The sequence below is a fragment of the Ischnura elegans genome, chromosome 9 (assembly GCF_921293095.1).
Source record: "Ischnura elegans chromosome 9, ioIscEleg1.1, whole genome shotgun sequence".
Taxonomy (NCBI): Eukaryota; Metazoa; Arthropoda; class Insecta; order Odonata; family Coenagrionidae; genus Ischnura; species Ischnura elegans.
The window spans coordinates 8,486,044-8,498,672 of NC_060254.1; the positions used below are offsets into that span (position 1 = coordinate 8,486,044).

Consider the following 12,629-nt stretch of genomic DNA (forward strand, 5'->3'; position numbering starts at 1 on the left):
AAAGAAGGCCCATAATAATAATAATAAATTACGGATAAAGCAGTCCATAGCAATAGACCTGATCTAGTAGTGCAAGATAAAACTCACAATGAAACGTACTTGATAGACATTGCCGTACCTAATTCGCATAATATCACTACAGCCTACACCAACAAAATGGAAAAGTATGAAGAACTTAAAAATGAAATTAAGAGATTGTGGAAATCAGATAAAGTACACATAATACCAATCATTATCTCTGCCACAGTAGTGCCTCATTCAATCCATCAAGGTCTTAAAACTATTGGACTGCCGAAAAACATGTTTATTACAATACAAAAAGCAGCAATTTTAAATACTTGCCGGATTGTCAGAAAATTTTTCAACACAGAGTAAAAAGACGAGTGCTTGGTGATACCCGTACCTCGCCTAAAACCAGCAAAAATGCTGTGAAAATATATTAAATAATAATAATCTGGTCTCTATCAACCAAATTTAGGAATACACAGTCCTTTTATTTGCAATGATATTGATGGACCCACGCATACATCCATACCCAGGGTGGGATAAAATCCACCAGGGCGGGATTCAAACCCACGACCTCTGGATTAGCAGGAGAACACTTTACTCCGCCGCTACCGAGGCCGGCTCACGAAGAGCTTAATGCGATCTTATGCAGTGCATTAGTTCGTCAATCAAAGAAACACGTTGATCAGAATTTTATTTATAGGATTTCACATATTTTTCCCAAAAATACATAAGTGCATTAATATTGTAAATAAAAGGGAAATGACTCAGTCATGAAAGTCATGCGAGCATTTATATATATATGTATTTTTTTTTCTCGAAATCTGTCAAAGGAATACTGCATGAATCGACGAAACCTTTTTATTTTTTCTGAAAACTCTTTCGTAAAATTCCGTCTAAAATAATACAATTGCGTTCTCTGATGCTAAAATATTTTAAATGAAATCGAAATGGCAAAAAATTGTGACGTGAGACAAGATGTAATAGTTTAACCATATTGAAGTATGGCAACAGAATGTCAATGGAAGCGCACTTGCCGCGCTTCCTTCACGTAGGCCGTCTAATTGAGAGTGGGGTGGGGAGGTATTGTTCACTGTACAATAATGGACACTAATAATAAGCGCGGATGATTGACTATTTTTTTGTAGAGGACACTGGGGCCCTCTAGTTCTATCGAACTCTGCCCGCGAGCTGTTCTGAAGCGCACCACCCTATTGCGGGATGAATGGAAGGCTGGTGTGCTGCTCTACTGCTCGAAGTGCGTGCCACACAAGACAAGATTGGTAGATGAGCCTACGGGGCGTCACAAAAGTGATTACTTTTATTTCATCACCCATTTAAGCCGAAAACACTGGTTCAGTAAACGCAAGTAGCCAGAAATTTACTTCGGGAGGCGCTTGGATGGTATATGGGTCGCCTGTACTGATATTCTGTCCTCAATTCGTACCCATCAGAACACCATACACTTAATTAAATCAGCTACGTATTACTTGAACATAATGCTGACAGTCGAATTTATCATAAGTAATTTGCAGACGTTTAATTTATTCATTTCAAAAGCCCACATACAGCAATTATTGCCAATTTACTGTGGCGCAATAACAAGATAACAAATAATATATAAAAAAGAAACAAAACACATATAACGTAACGGGAATCAAATCTACCTTAAATATGCCGAGAATCGAGAAGATAAAATAAAGCGAGAATCAAACCCTCGAAATTAAAGAACACAAGTACGTAAAGCTAAAGAAAATTGTAGCATTGGTAAGACATGGGAAGTGTTGCTGTTGATGTTCAGAGAGGTAAGATAAGGGCAGGTTAGTAAAGACTTTCGTAAATGTAACTATATCGAAAAATGGAGCGTCAGAGGACTGGACTAGCGGTCTCCTCAGCAGATGTATCGCGGGTTGCCGCCAAAGGAGAAAAGGGGAGAACATTTCGGGGGATTGAGGTAGGCCTCCTCACCGTGATACACACACGCGGTTCAACAAAAAACACCTGTTCAGTGTTCAGTAAAAAAACCGGTTCACTCTATAATACTCATGCACCGCAATCATTGTATGTAAACTTTAAGGAAAAACAATAAGGACCAACGGCACTATTACCGCCAACGATTTTCGTCTTATTAATCAAATGATGCATTTAAAAAACAAGCATTGTGCAAAAATGATTATTGGATCGATACGGAAAAAATTGTCAATTGCAGTGCCAATAACTCCAATTGTATTTTCCCAAAACTTATGTCACAAATAAATTATATCACTCCGTCAATATACGATGAACAAAATATTTGAAAAAATAATGTACCTATTAACGGCACTACTCTATTTATCAAAGATTTTTGTCGTATTGATCCAATGAATCATTAACATACCCTAGGATTGTACAAAGGAGCGTGCAGAAAGCGTTGCATAGATGTTAAACGAATTGGGTTGGGAGCCGTTAGAGACTAGGAGACAACGCGCTAGTCTTGGATTGTTCGAGCAATTGAGAATGGATATCTCAAGAGTGACACGAAGAACGTCATATTGGAACCCCATTACATTTTCAGGTCCGAAAAAAACGATAAATTGAGATAGATATTTTGCCGTACATATAGGTGTGGAAACTCGTTTTCCTCCGCAGACTTTAAAAGCCTGGTTACACTATACATTAACACGTACGGGTAAATGTCTAAATGTATGAACGCGAGAATGAACGCCAAAATGCACCGTGTAACCTCCCAACTTGTGCGAATGCATGAACGGAAAATAGAACCTGTTCTAATTTGGTTCATGCATTCCTACATGTTCCGTTCCGGTCCACCAAAATCATTCACGCAAACGTACATTAACTTGTACGTGTTAATGTACCGTGTAACCAGGCCTTAATAAACGTTAGGCGTAATTTAGTTTGAGTATTTCCTTTTTATGTGGAACGGCTGGTGTCCTAACACCCACGCCACGCCTATTGCGGCTGCTTGCGGGGTAGTACGCGGAAATAGATGAAATACAATGTAGTGCCAATGACTCTTGTTGCATTTTCCCAAAGCATTATTATTTTGCAGCGTCGTAAATGGTTTCTCGACTGGACCGAGAATCGGTGTCCACTCGGATTCATGAGCGCAGAGACGGTGCGGAGCGAGAGAGTGAAATGTGTGGCGGCGGCGGCGAGACGAAGGGGTTGGATCGATGGGGATTCCCGGAGCAGCTGATCGTACGCACGGGCGAGAGTGCTCCACGCCCCCCCCCCCCCCTTAACATGCATTCCCACGCACCACACAACACGAGGCCCTTCACGCACCCCTCATCCCTCGGCAAACAATTAGAACATCCAAGTGCACTGCCCCTTCCCCCACATTTGCAACGAACAAGGTCTTCGATTTTTGCATTTTTTCCTCAATATTACCTAAGAACAACGAGTACGCCACCGCACAGAGCGATTCCTTGACTACGCTTTCGCGCACTTAATAATAGTTCGTGAATAATCAGTAGTCCCTTTGCCAAGGTCTACAACCTCTTCGAGTTGGAACGGCTTGCGCGTTCCAATGACCCCCAAAGACGCAATCGACAAGCTAGGAAAACAAAACTCCAACGGAGCGTACAACGACGGAAGAAGCGATGCAAGAAAGTCTCGGAAGAGAAGCGGGCATTCTATGAAAAGGAAGATCTACAACAGCCGAACATGAACATTGACGGAAGGAAGCAACACATCAGAACTTACATCTGGAGCACAATAAAGCAAGGAGGCAAGGTACGGACATTGACAGCATCCGGTAATTACAGAGAGGAAGCATTCGAAATGTGGCGCTTCAAAAGAATGACATAAATCAATTGATCGACGACGTGAGGGATGACTAAATTTCATGAAGGGTGGAAGAAAAGAGAATTTTCCTGAAAAACCATAATAAAACCGAACAACTTAATCTGCTACACCACGAGATTTACGGGATTGACAGGAAAAATAGTCGAATCGGAGGGCAGGGGGATAGCAAATGAGATGGTAAGAACCGTAAGCCTCGGATAAAATATTCTGAACAGGTAAAACAAGGATATGGAACTGCTGACATTGGTGCTGAAAGATAAGCTTATAGAATTGAATAAAGGGCTAAATGTTGAGATGATGATGAAAAAATGCTCGACGACTTATCAAGCTATGATAATAGTTATGTGGTGATATAACTTACTCCTAGGAGGGAAATACGGCCCATAGTTACATAGACGAAATAAATATATCAGCTGTGGGGGAAATTTCCATTAAATATTTCTAATTTTTTCTATTTTTCTTTCCAGTGTTCATAATTGAAGTAGCTACTTCACTGGCACATAATTCCAGTCAGGGATGAAGAATGAAGGAAAACCGTTCACACATAATCACATCATTCCGACAACCTTTAACCAATTGGGATTTTCCCCACATAATTTTTGTTTTGCAACATCCTTCCAAACTTCTTCCTCGTCTCTTTCTTGCATCATACTCCACAATGGATCCCACAACCCTCATCCTTCTTCACGTAAGCTCCATTCTAGACCAAACTTAAAGAAGTTCTATGATACTCTCTGTACGCTTGAAAGCACTTAATTGCACCATCTCATCACTCACAGCCTGCACGCTCACATCACACTGGAAATTCAAATCGAAGGACATCAATAGGGCTAATGACTAAAGGGGGCTACGCGACAGAACGTAATTCAAAGAGCGAAAAAGGAGTTAGCTACCCCTGTGCTTGATAAGTGATGAAATACAAGGGCATGGTGTCTCCCACACATTAACATAAGTAGTTTAAAGTACAATTCATGAGATACTTATTGATAAATGCCTACTAGTTCACTTTTTATAAAAATGCATTTTTACATTAGCTCCAAATAAATGTAAATTTAATCATTGATTTAATACCAATGAAATACAATTTTTCAAAAATGATAAATTTTACAAACTCTAAACTAGAAAACCACAACTCCTACATGGCCTTTTTTGAACAAAATTCGACTTAGTTTGATTTTGTATACTAGCATCATTTTACCAATTTGGTGTGCACAAAGTTGTGCACGAAAAATGTAAAAGAATCACATATTAAGCATGCACTCTGCTCACCCCCAAGGGGTTGACAGTTTTAGGGGATTGCTCACAAGGTTCTGCTCAAACCACTGCAATTACGCAACCATTTTCCTCAGTCTGGCCGTTTTCCATGTTCATTGACTGGACTAAAATATAGGGACCACCATTACAAATTTTGAATTTTTATAACTTTCTCTAATAAATTTACCAATTTCACTAACTGAAAATTTCCAATAAGCATCTTCGACAATTAGAAAACATAATTTCTGCCCGACTTAATGCCTGTCATCACTTCAGGAAAAACTGAGAGATAAATTCTTCAAATTCCTCATTTTAAAAGCAACTGGTGCACCTCAATGCACACAACCTATGCATGTATATAAAAGTAATTCCTCCACAAATCAAATATATTTAATGAATATTTTGGCCACCAATTCCACGTCAATTGATAACTCCTGGAAACTCCACCTCATCTACCCAATGGTTTGAATTTAATTTTGACTTTTCCTTCCTATGAGAATCGCTACCATTTCCATTATCTATCCAACTGAGAAGAGTATCTAGTTGAATATTCATTTACTGCATCTTAGATTCATAGAAATGAGGCCACAATGTTTTTGAAATCCCATTTTATAATTCAACTATTTTTGTGACACAGATCAGGTCTTGTTTGCAGCAATGGAATGTGCCCACGTTCCTAAATTGAGCGCACCACGACAAACACCCAAGGATAGCCGAAGCTGCTCAACTGCTGCTCTATATCAATTCAATGGTAGAACAACCACAGAGAGGTGTGCAAACGGTAATCAGCAAAGTGCTGAATGTTCAAACAAAAGCCTACAGGTTTAGGATTGTTCAATATTGTTAATTAATATTGCTTTCATACCAATATCGGCAAAAACAGCACGGCACTATATATTAATCAGATTTTTGCAAATAATTCCATTGCAGCCACTCGCTACAGTACCCTCGAAAAGTTTGCCTTAAAAGTTCACAGCATGACAGTGAAGTTAACACAATGAAGTAATGATAGTAATCACAATGACATCAGACATGCAAACAGTTCTGACAACTACTTTTTAAACATGAGATAGTGTATATTTGAGATTTAAAAAAAAAAACAAAGAAAATCAGGTAAGCTCTATTTAACAGAAAATTCTTTTCGTGGGAGGTTATTAGAAAAGAAGCTCCAATTAAAGGATGTAGATTTCTGAGAAAAGTAAAACAAAAATCTAACAAAATATATTATTTTATATTTGAAATATTATGATAATTGACAATTTCTAACATACTGAACAATGACTTTTACAGATGAGTGAATTATGCTGAATAAACTAAATAGAAAGTTTTATGGAATCGACTCCCACATACTACCATTAGTTTGTTTCATAATGAGTTTCAGACTCAATTGAAAATAGATGTGTCATACTATACCTAGTTAAAATTTGACTTTGATATCAACTGAACAAATAATACCAGCAGAAACAATGGGGACACACACGCAGACCCAAAATTATAATTAATTGCACAAATTCTGTTGAAGGAAGGGAAATATGAGTTATGGAGAAGAAAATCTTACTAATTCAGCCATTTTCTCAAAAGTTTAAGATAAAAAATACAACAATTGCCATCCAGTTTTTGTGGGTTAGAGTTCTGATTCATTCTATTTTTCAGGTAAAAGAGCAAACTGAGGGAGGAAATTGCTCACAAAAGTGTAAACAATCATGAACCACACCAACGCAAGAAAGAAAAGTATAGCTGAGAAGCAGTTAACCACAAAACCTGGGATTGTCACTAACTTATCCGCAAAAGAGCTGATGCCATCAGTTCTTCTCACTGAATAACTAACGAAGTTAGCGACAGACACAAAAACAGAAATAAAATACCCTAGTATGGCACTATCACATCTTGGCACTCAGCTAAAGAAAGAACATAAATAATAAGGTAGTAAGAAAATCCTAAATCGATGCTAGTGAGAGTAAATAAAAATGTGACATCTTCAATAAAAAGCATTCAAGAGAGGACACACTGATCAATGAATTGCACCTGTACCGGAATTTTTATCACATTTAATTGCATTCATTTTCCCAGGTTTAAACTGTTTAGATCAATATATTCCTGGAATACTTAGTGTTTTTTCTTTCCCAACCAAGAATGTTGACAGAAGACTCGAGGGGTTTGTTCTTTTTACTAAATCAGGCTCTTGTTGCAATGGTTTGAAAAAATATTAATTAAAAAACTAAAAGAGGCAGATTTAGTAACTGTATTACACTAGCTTCCATGGATAAAAATCTTTTCAACAAGCCACTCATAAAACATCATCTTCCCTAACAAAAATAAAATGAAACCCTAACTATTTACACAGGACTTAAATTTTACTATTACTGTTTTAGCATAATTGTACATGAACATGAAGCTATTACAGCTTAAGTCTGATCTCATCTGGTCAGAAGGGCCTATTTTACAGCCATTGGCAGTGGAGTCTTGAAGAGAAACATTTTTACAAGGTCGTAAGTGGTATCACAAGAGCATAGGGAATGATGAGATTGAAATTGCCAACAAGAAACCACAGGAAATTTTACAAAAAACTTCAAACATTGTTGTTGATAATTATTAACCTATGTCACACTGAAAATGACTCGTTACATGGAACAACAAAAGACACAAATCATCAGCTGACTGGAAATATTGAGGATCAAAACGTCCTACACTAGAATCCCAACAACACCCTTCAAAGCTCTCTAACTTGACCCTTTTTCTGCGTACCTAGTACGATCGCACAGTAGGATTTTCATTCTACTTGCAGCACATAGTGGACAAACTTTCCCTTTTCCATACCCTAACTCCTTCCGGAAAGGATCGCCTTACCCCCAGACCGTTAGTGAGTCAGACCTTACCCCATACTTTTTTAGATATGTATCTCTTTTTTTTAGGAAGCAATAGGTTCTAATGTCCCACACACTAAGCCCTTCTCTTATCTGACGCACGAAACGAGCAGCTTTGCAGAGAGTGAGCCGCAGCGAAAGGGTTAATCAGCCAATGTGCAAAATGATGAACTCACCGACTCATGTAAAGTGAACAAAAAAAATGAAAAGGACAACACCATCTCAAAATAATTTTCAAGGGGTAAAACTTGAGGGGAGCATGGGAGCTCAGTGGGTAGAGCTATGGGCTGCTGATTCAAGGGTCCCCGGTTCACAACCAAGTGAAGCCTTTGGACACCTCAAAACAGAAATCCTCAAGAGTATGAGGAGTCCCAGGGAAAAGAACCCTGCCCTGAATCTCACACACCTGTGGCTAAGTCTGGGGCAAGTGTATAAAGGGCATGGGTCTAGCCGCCATGACCCAACGCTTTCCACAGAAGCACCCTACTTCAAATACTTGAGGCACGAATTAAGATTGGATGGATGGCCATCCATAAATTAACACCAGTGCTCTTATCTCATATCTTTAAGCGTCTGCTGCAGGGTGAAGATAGGGTTAGCACAAAGGACCGAGAAAGTTCTAAATGTAACTGATGAATGCCCCCAACAATGTATGTCTGTGATGAGCTCTACCCTCACCTTACCATACCAACCTTGAAGGTTGAATCACTACGAGAGTGGGTAGAACTGTATCAGCAGAAGATTTTTCTGAACAAGCTATGACTATAGAAGAACCATATTTTCATCAAAAGCAATTGTTAGCCGTCGTGCACACTCCGTACGTCACTTATCCCTTTCTAGTCATGTGTCCAACCTACTTAGCCACTGCTCATGACGCTACACCCTCGTCAGAACAAATTCAACACAGAACTGTAGGTAATCCTTTGCTGTCACTGAGTATTGGAGACAGTCCAAAAGAGTCTATGAAGAAAAATCTCAATGGTAGAGATGATAAAGACTGTACTCATTCCATTTCTTGAGGGACAATACAACTGTAACCTTGTAATTCCATTCATATTTGGAAGAGAAATTATGGCAAAGTGGTAGTGCAACGAGGAAATAGGATAATTGTGTCCCCACAGTCATTCAGTTCACTTAAACACAACACTTGGACAACAACTGCAACTGGACACCCAACGTATCCCGATCAATCTACATTTCTGGTTTTTGCGATGAAATCTCAACCGAAAGAACCGTTTCACTATTCCACTCGGAGATCACTGATGCACAACTCATCAAATATTTAGCTGAGCTTGTTTGCACAACAGCTGAACGATGACCAGGCTAATTAAGATCCTAACACCAACTTGACGCATACTTCTTCTCTTAGTTGTAAAACCAAGAAGAATTTAAAGTCAATGAAAAATATTACTCACCTTGGCGCAAGATTGTGATCCCATCTGTTTGATTGACTGAAGTATCCTTAGACCAAAAAGTGTAGCAAAAGTTTGTAGCCTTGGCACACCTCTCCACATTCCCATAAAAAGCCTATAAATTAAACACAGAGAGCATCAGTACACATCCTCCGGGCTACAATATATTCGTTTTGAAAATCGTCCGTTTAAATTTGCACGCACTTTATTTATTCAATAGGAAACGCCTCCAAATGAAGGGCTAAATAACAACACAGCCTCAAATCATGATTTTAGAAACAACACTACTGCAGATATATCTATTAGATGATTCTTTCAGGGCGAACTTCACAAGTGGATACAATGAAAATCAGCATGAGCTAATGACCATTTACAGCAGTTTGTGTCCTTTAAGTAATTCATTACAACTATGACACTACTTAAATCATGGGTCTAGAAACTAAAAAGGTCAATGCTACTCTTTTATAATCACAAAGCAAATCCTTCGAAGGAAGAATGGAAATATCATTTTATCAGTTCTCTAAGAACATTTTGTTAGGCAAGGATAGCATATACTCAATAAATATTGAAATATTAGTCCATGAATTTCCTTCTATCAGAAATATGACTTGTTTACTAACATCTGTTTCTGACATAACTGAATCAATACAATTGTAGGAAATAAAAAATGTCAATTACCAATAATTCGTCCAGTCCATAGCCTTTCGATGAGTTTTCAGCAGCTTGATGCACTTCAACGTTGTAGTAACGGTGAGCACACAATCTAACCTCAGTCGACTGGGTGCCTATTGTCAAAAACCACATCCCATAAATTCCTGTGATAATAAGTAAACGCATGGTAACGAATATTGAAATACCTATTTAAAAATCCTACCTTGAGCGTGGGAATATAAGGTTATTATGAACACAATGGTGGCAATTTCCATTGTAAACCAAACACTCAATCTCCTATTGTAATCATTGTAAGATATGGAGACATAAGAAATAAATCCTAGGTCGCTTAAGCCACCTCAATGTCACACGATACATTTATTCCTGCAAACGAATTAGAAGTCTTAGAAGATTAATATAATAATACAATAACCCAATACATTCTAAGCATGTAAAAAATTCGGACAAAGAGGACTAAGTTTTTGACAACCGTAATATAAGTTGACAACAACTATATCACAGATATTCACCATAATAACTATTTATTGGGATAATCATTGACATTCACGAAGAAAATAACAAATATTCCAAATATAAATGGAACAAAACAGTGACAGGTGAAGAAATGACGTTAGGAAATACACTAGTGTCAACTCCTGAACGTTCTTCGGGTAGTGCAGACACAAAAGCAACTGATTCTAAAACTTACGAATTGCGATAAATAGTAAATACCCCAAACGTATAGAAGTCATTTCAAAATCAGCCGTGGAACCAGTCCGCCAATACTAGTGCTCACAGCAGTTGCAACTGAGTGTGTCCAAAACGACTTCTCCATGTCAACACAAACAAAAAACTATTTCCAGCCTAACGTGAGATTTCAAAAACTTGGCATGAGGGAACGGAGAAACCAGCACCTTTCCACATGCAGTAGCACAGCTAAAACAGAATAACTAGCGAATGTATGACGGAGTAGACAGTCGTCCTCGTCTGGACGACCAGACGGTCGGGCGTGCTTATAAGATTCTCACTTAGCCGGGTTCTGCTACCCCCTCCGAACTGAAATGAACCCTTCTGGAAATCGGAGTAGACGAACAACTTGCTTCGCGTCTGGCTTGAAATCTTTCATATTGAATGCTCTCTACTTCACGTTAAATTCTGAGCGCTTGCAGCGCTGCGGAGGGAATCTGAGGAAGTAATGAGATGGTGCTGCCATCTTTAGAATTGAAGCATCAATACGACCTTCGCGGCAATTCAAAATTAAGATATCTCAGTCTTCCTTTACAAACGACGAAAATTACACTCAGGTAAGAAAATTCTGCCGTGTTATTATTTAATTTCGGCGATAAAAAAATATTCACTATTTAACTTTAATAAATACAAATTTATTTTTTCATGAGGACATATTCATTTTTTAACTGAGGTATGTGTGGCTTTGTCAACTTTTTCTTAAGTAACTGAAGGTAAGTTTTTTTTTATTAAGTGGAAAGGATTCAACCGTTTGATATATACTCCAAAATAGAGTAAATATATTTCCAAAAATATTTTAAGCAAGGAAAAATGGTTATTATAGGATTTTATCCAATCACCACTTTTTGTCTGATGTCAACTAAAGTCAGTGTGTATAATCACTTATTTCACTTTCTAAAAAATCCTAAATATGGACGAAAGCACTGCGATCACAATTCAATCAATGGTATTTACCTTAATAAGGGAATTAGCAACATCGTTTGCATCGGTTTCCACAACAGGCATGTTAAAAAAGAAGAATAAATGTGCACTTTTGGATAGCATTAGAGGAAAATAAATAACCTTGACCTGAATTCTAGCGAAACTAAAATCTGCTCTAGAAAAAATTGCCCTTACATTTAATAAAACAAATAATGCACTGTTAAAAAATCTTTGGGACTACGAACCTCCGCTGAAACCAAAACACCGCCTCCCCAAATGTGCCCTCAACCCTTCCCATATCCCTATCCCCTGTCAAGTATTATTATGCCATGACTCTTTTAATCTGTAAAACGTGATCAACTAATCTGCCTGCAACATTACTAAACGAAACGCCCAGGACACAGCTGCAAAGCTGGGAACTGCGGAAAACAACAACTAGAAATATACTTGGACTTGGACCTTGACCTGAAAAAAATGATTTTTCGAGTACACAATTTGGAATGATGGGAAAATAGTATTCTCTATACAAACACCATGCCTTGATCCACCTACCCCATTATTATCCGACCTGCCCACATCAAAATCTCAATATCCATTCACTCAGATTTTATGTAAGTTAGAAGGACGATTCTTGTATGAATTTATATTATGTATATCTCTAAGCTGCTTGTTGATTCAATCATCTGATGTCAACAAGTATGAAGGCCGATTGTATATTCAGGTCAATTATATATTATGTGTAGATTCAGTTCAAGGTTATTTATAAACAAAATAACCTGTCCCTATGTTAAGATAAGTAACACATATACCATTCATTTTACCAATTACAACCCAATGTTGCTTCCAAGCAACATAAAAAATGTATACATTTTCAGCTCTATTTTGGAAATATCTTAACTGCTCAATATTTTTTGGTGTAAATTTTAATGACAGTATATTTAGCAGCCACGATAATTGTGATTGATTC

The 12,629-nt window shown here is 37.9% G+C and overlaps 1 protein-coding gene across 1 annotated transcript in view; it reads right to left on the reverse strand.

The window, feature by feature from the left end:
• LOC124165878 (bone morphogenetic protein receptor type-2-like) overlaps positions 1–11,144 on the reverse strand; it is a 197,439-nt gene extending 186,295 nt beyond the window's left edge. Inside the window, exons 1-4 of the mRNA XM_046543415.1 lie at positions 10,727–11,144; positions 10,218–10,378; positions 10,022–10,128; positions 9,347–9,458 (exon numbers count right to left, since the gene is read on the reverse strand). Of these exons, the coding sequence (XP_046399371.1) occupies positions 9,347–9,458; positions 10,022–10,128; positions 10,218–10,269 (271 nt within the window). The 5' untranslated portion in view covers positions 10,270–10,378; positions 10,727–11,144. The remainder of the gene's footprint in view (positions 1–9,346; positions 9,459–10,021; positions 10,129–10,217; positions 10,379–10,726) is intronic.
• Positions 11,145–12,629: the final 1,485 nt, after the last annotated feature.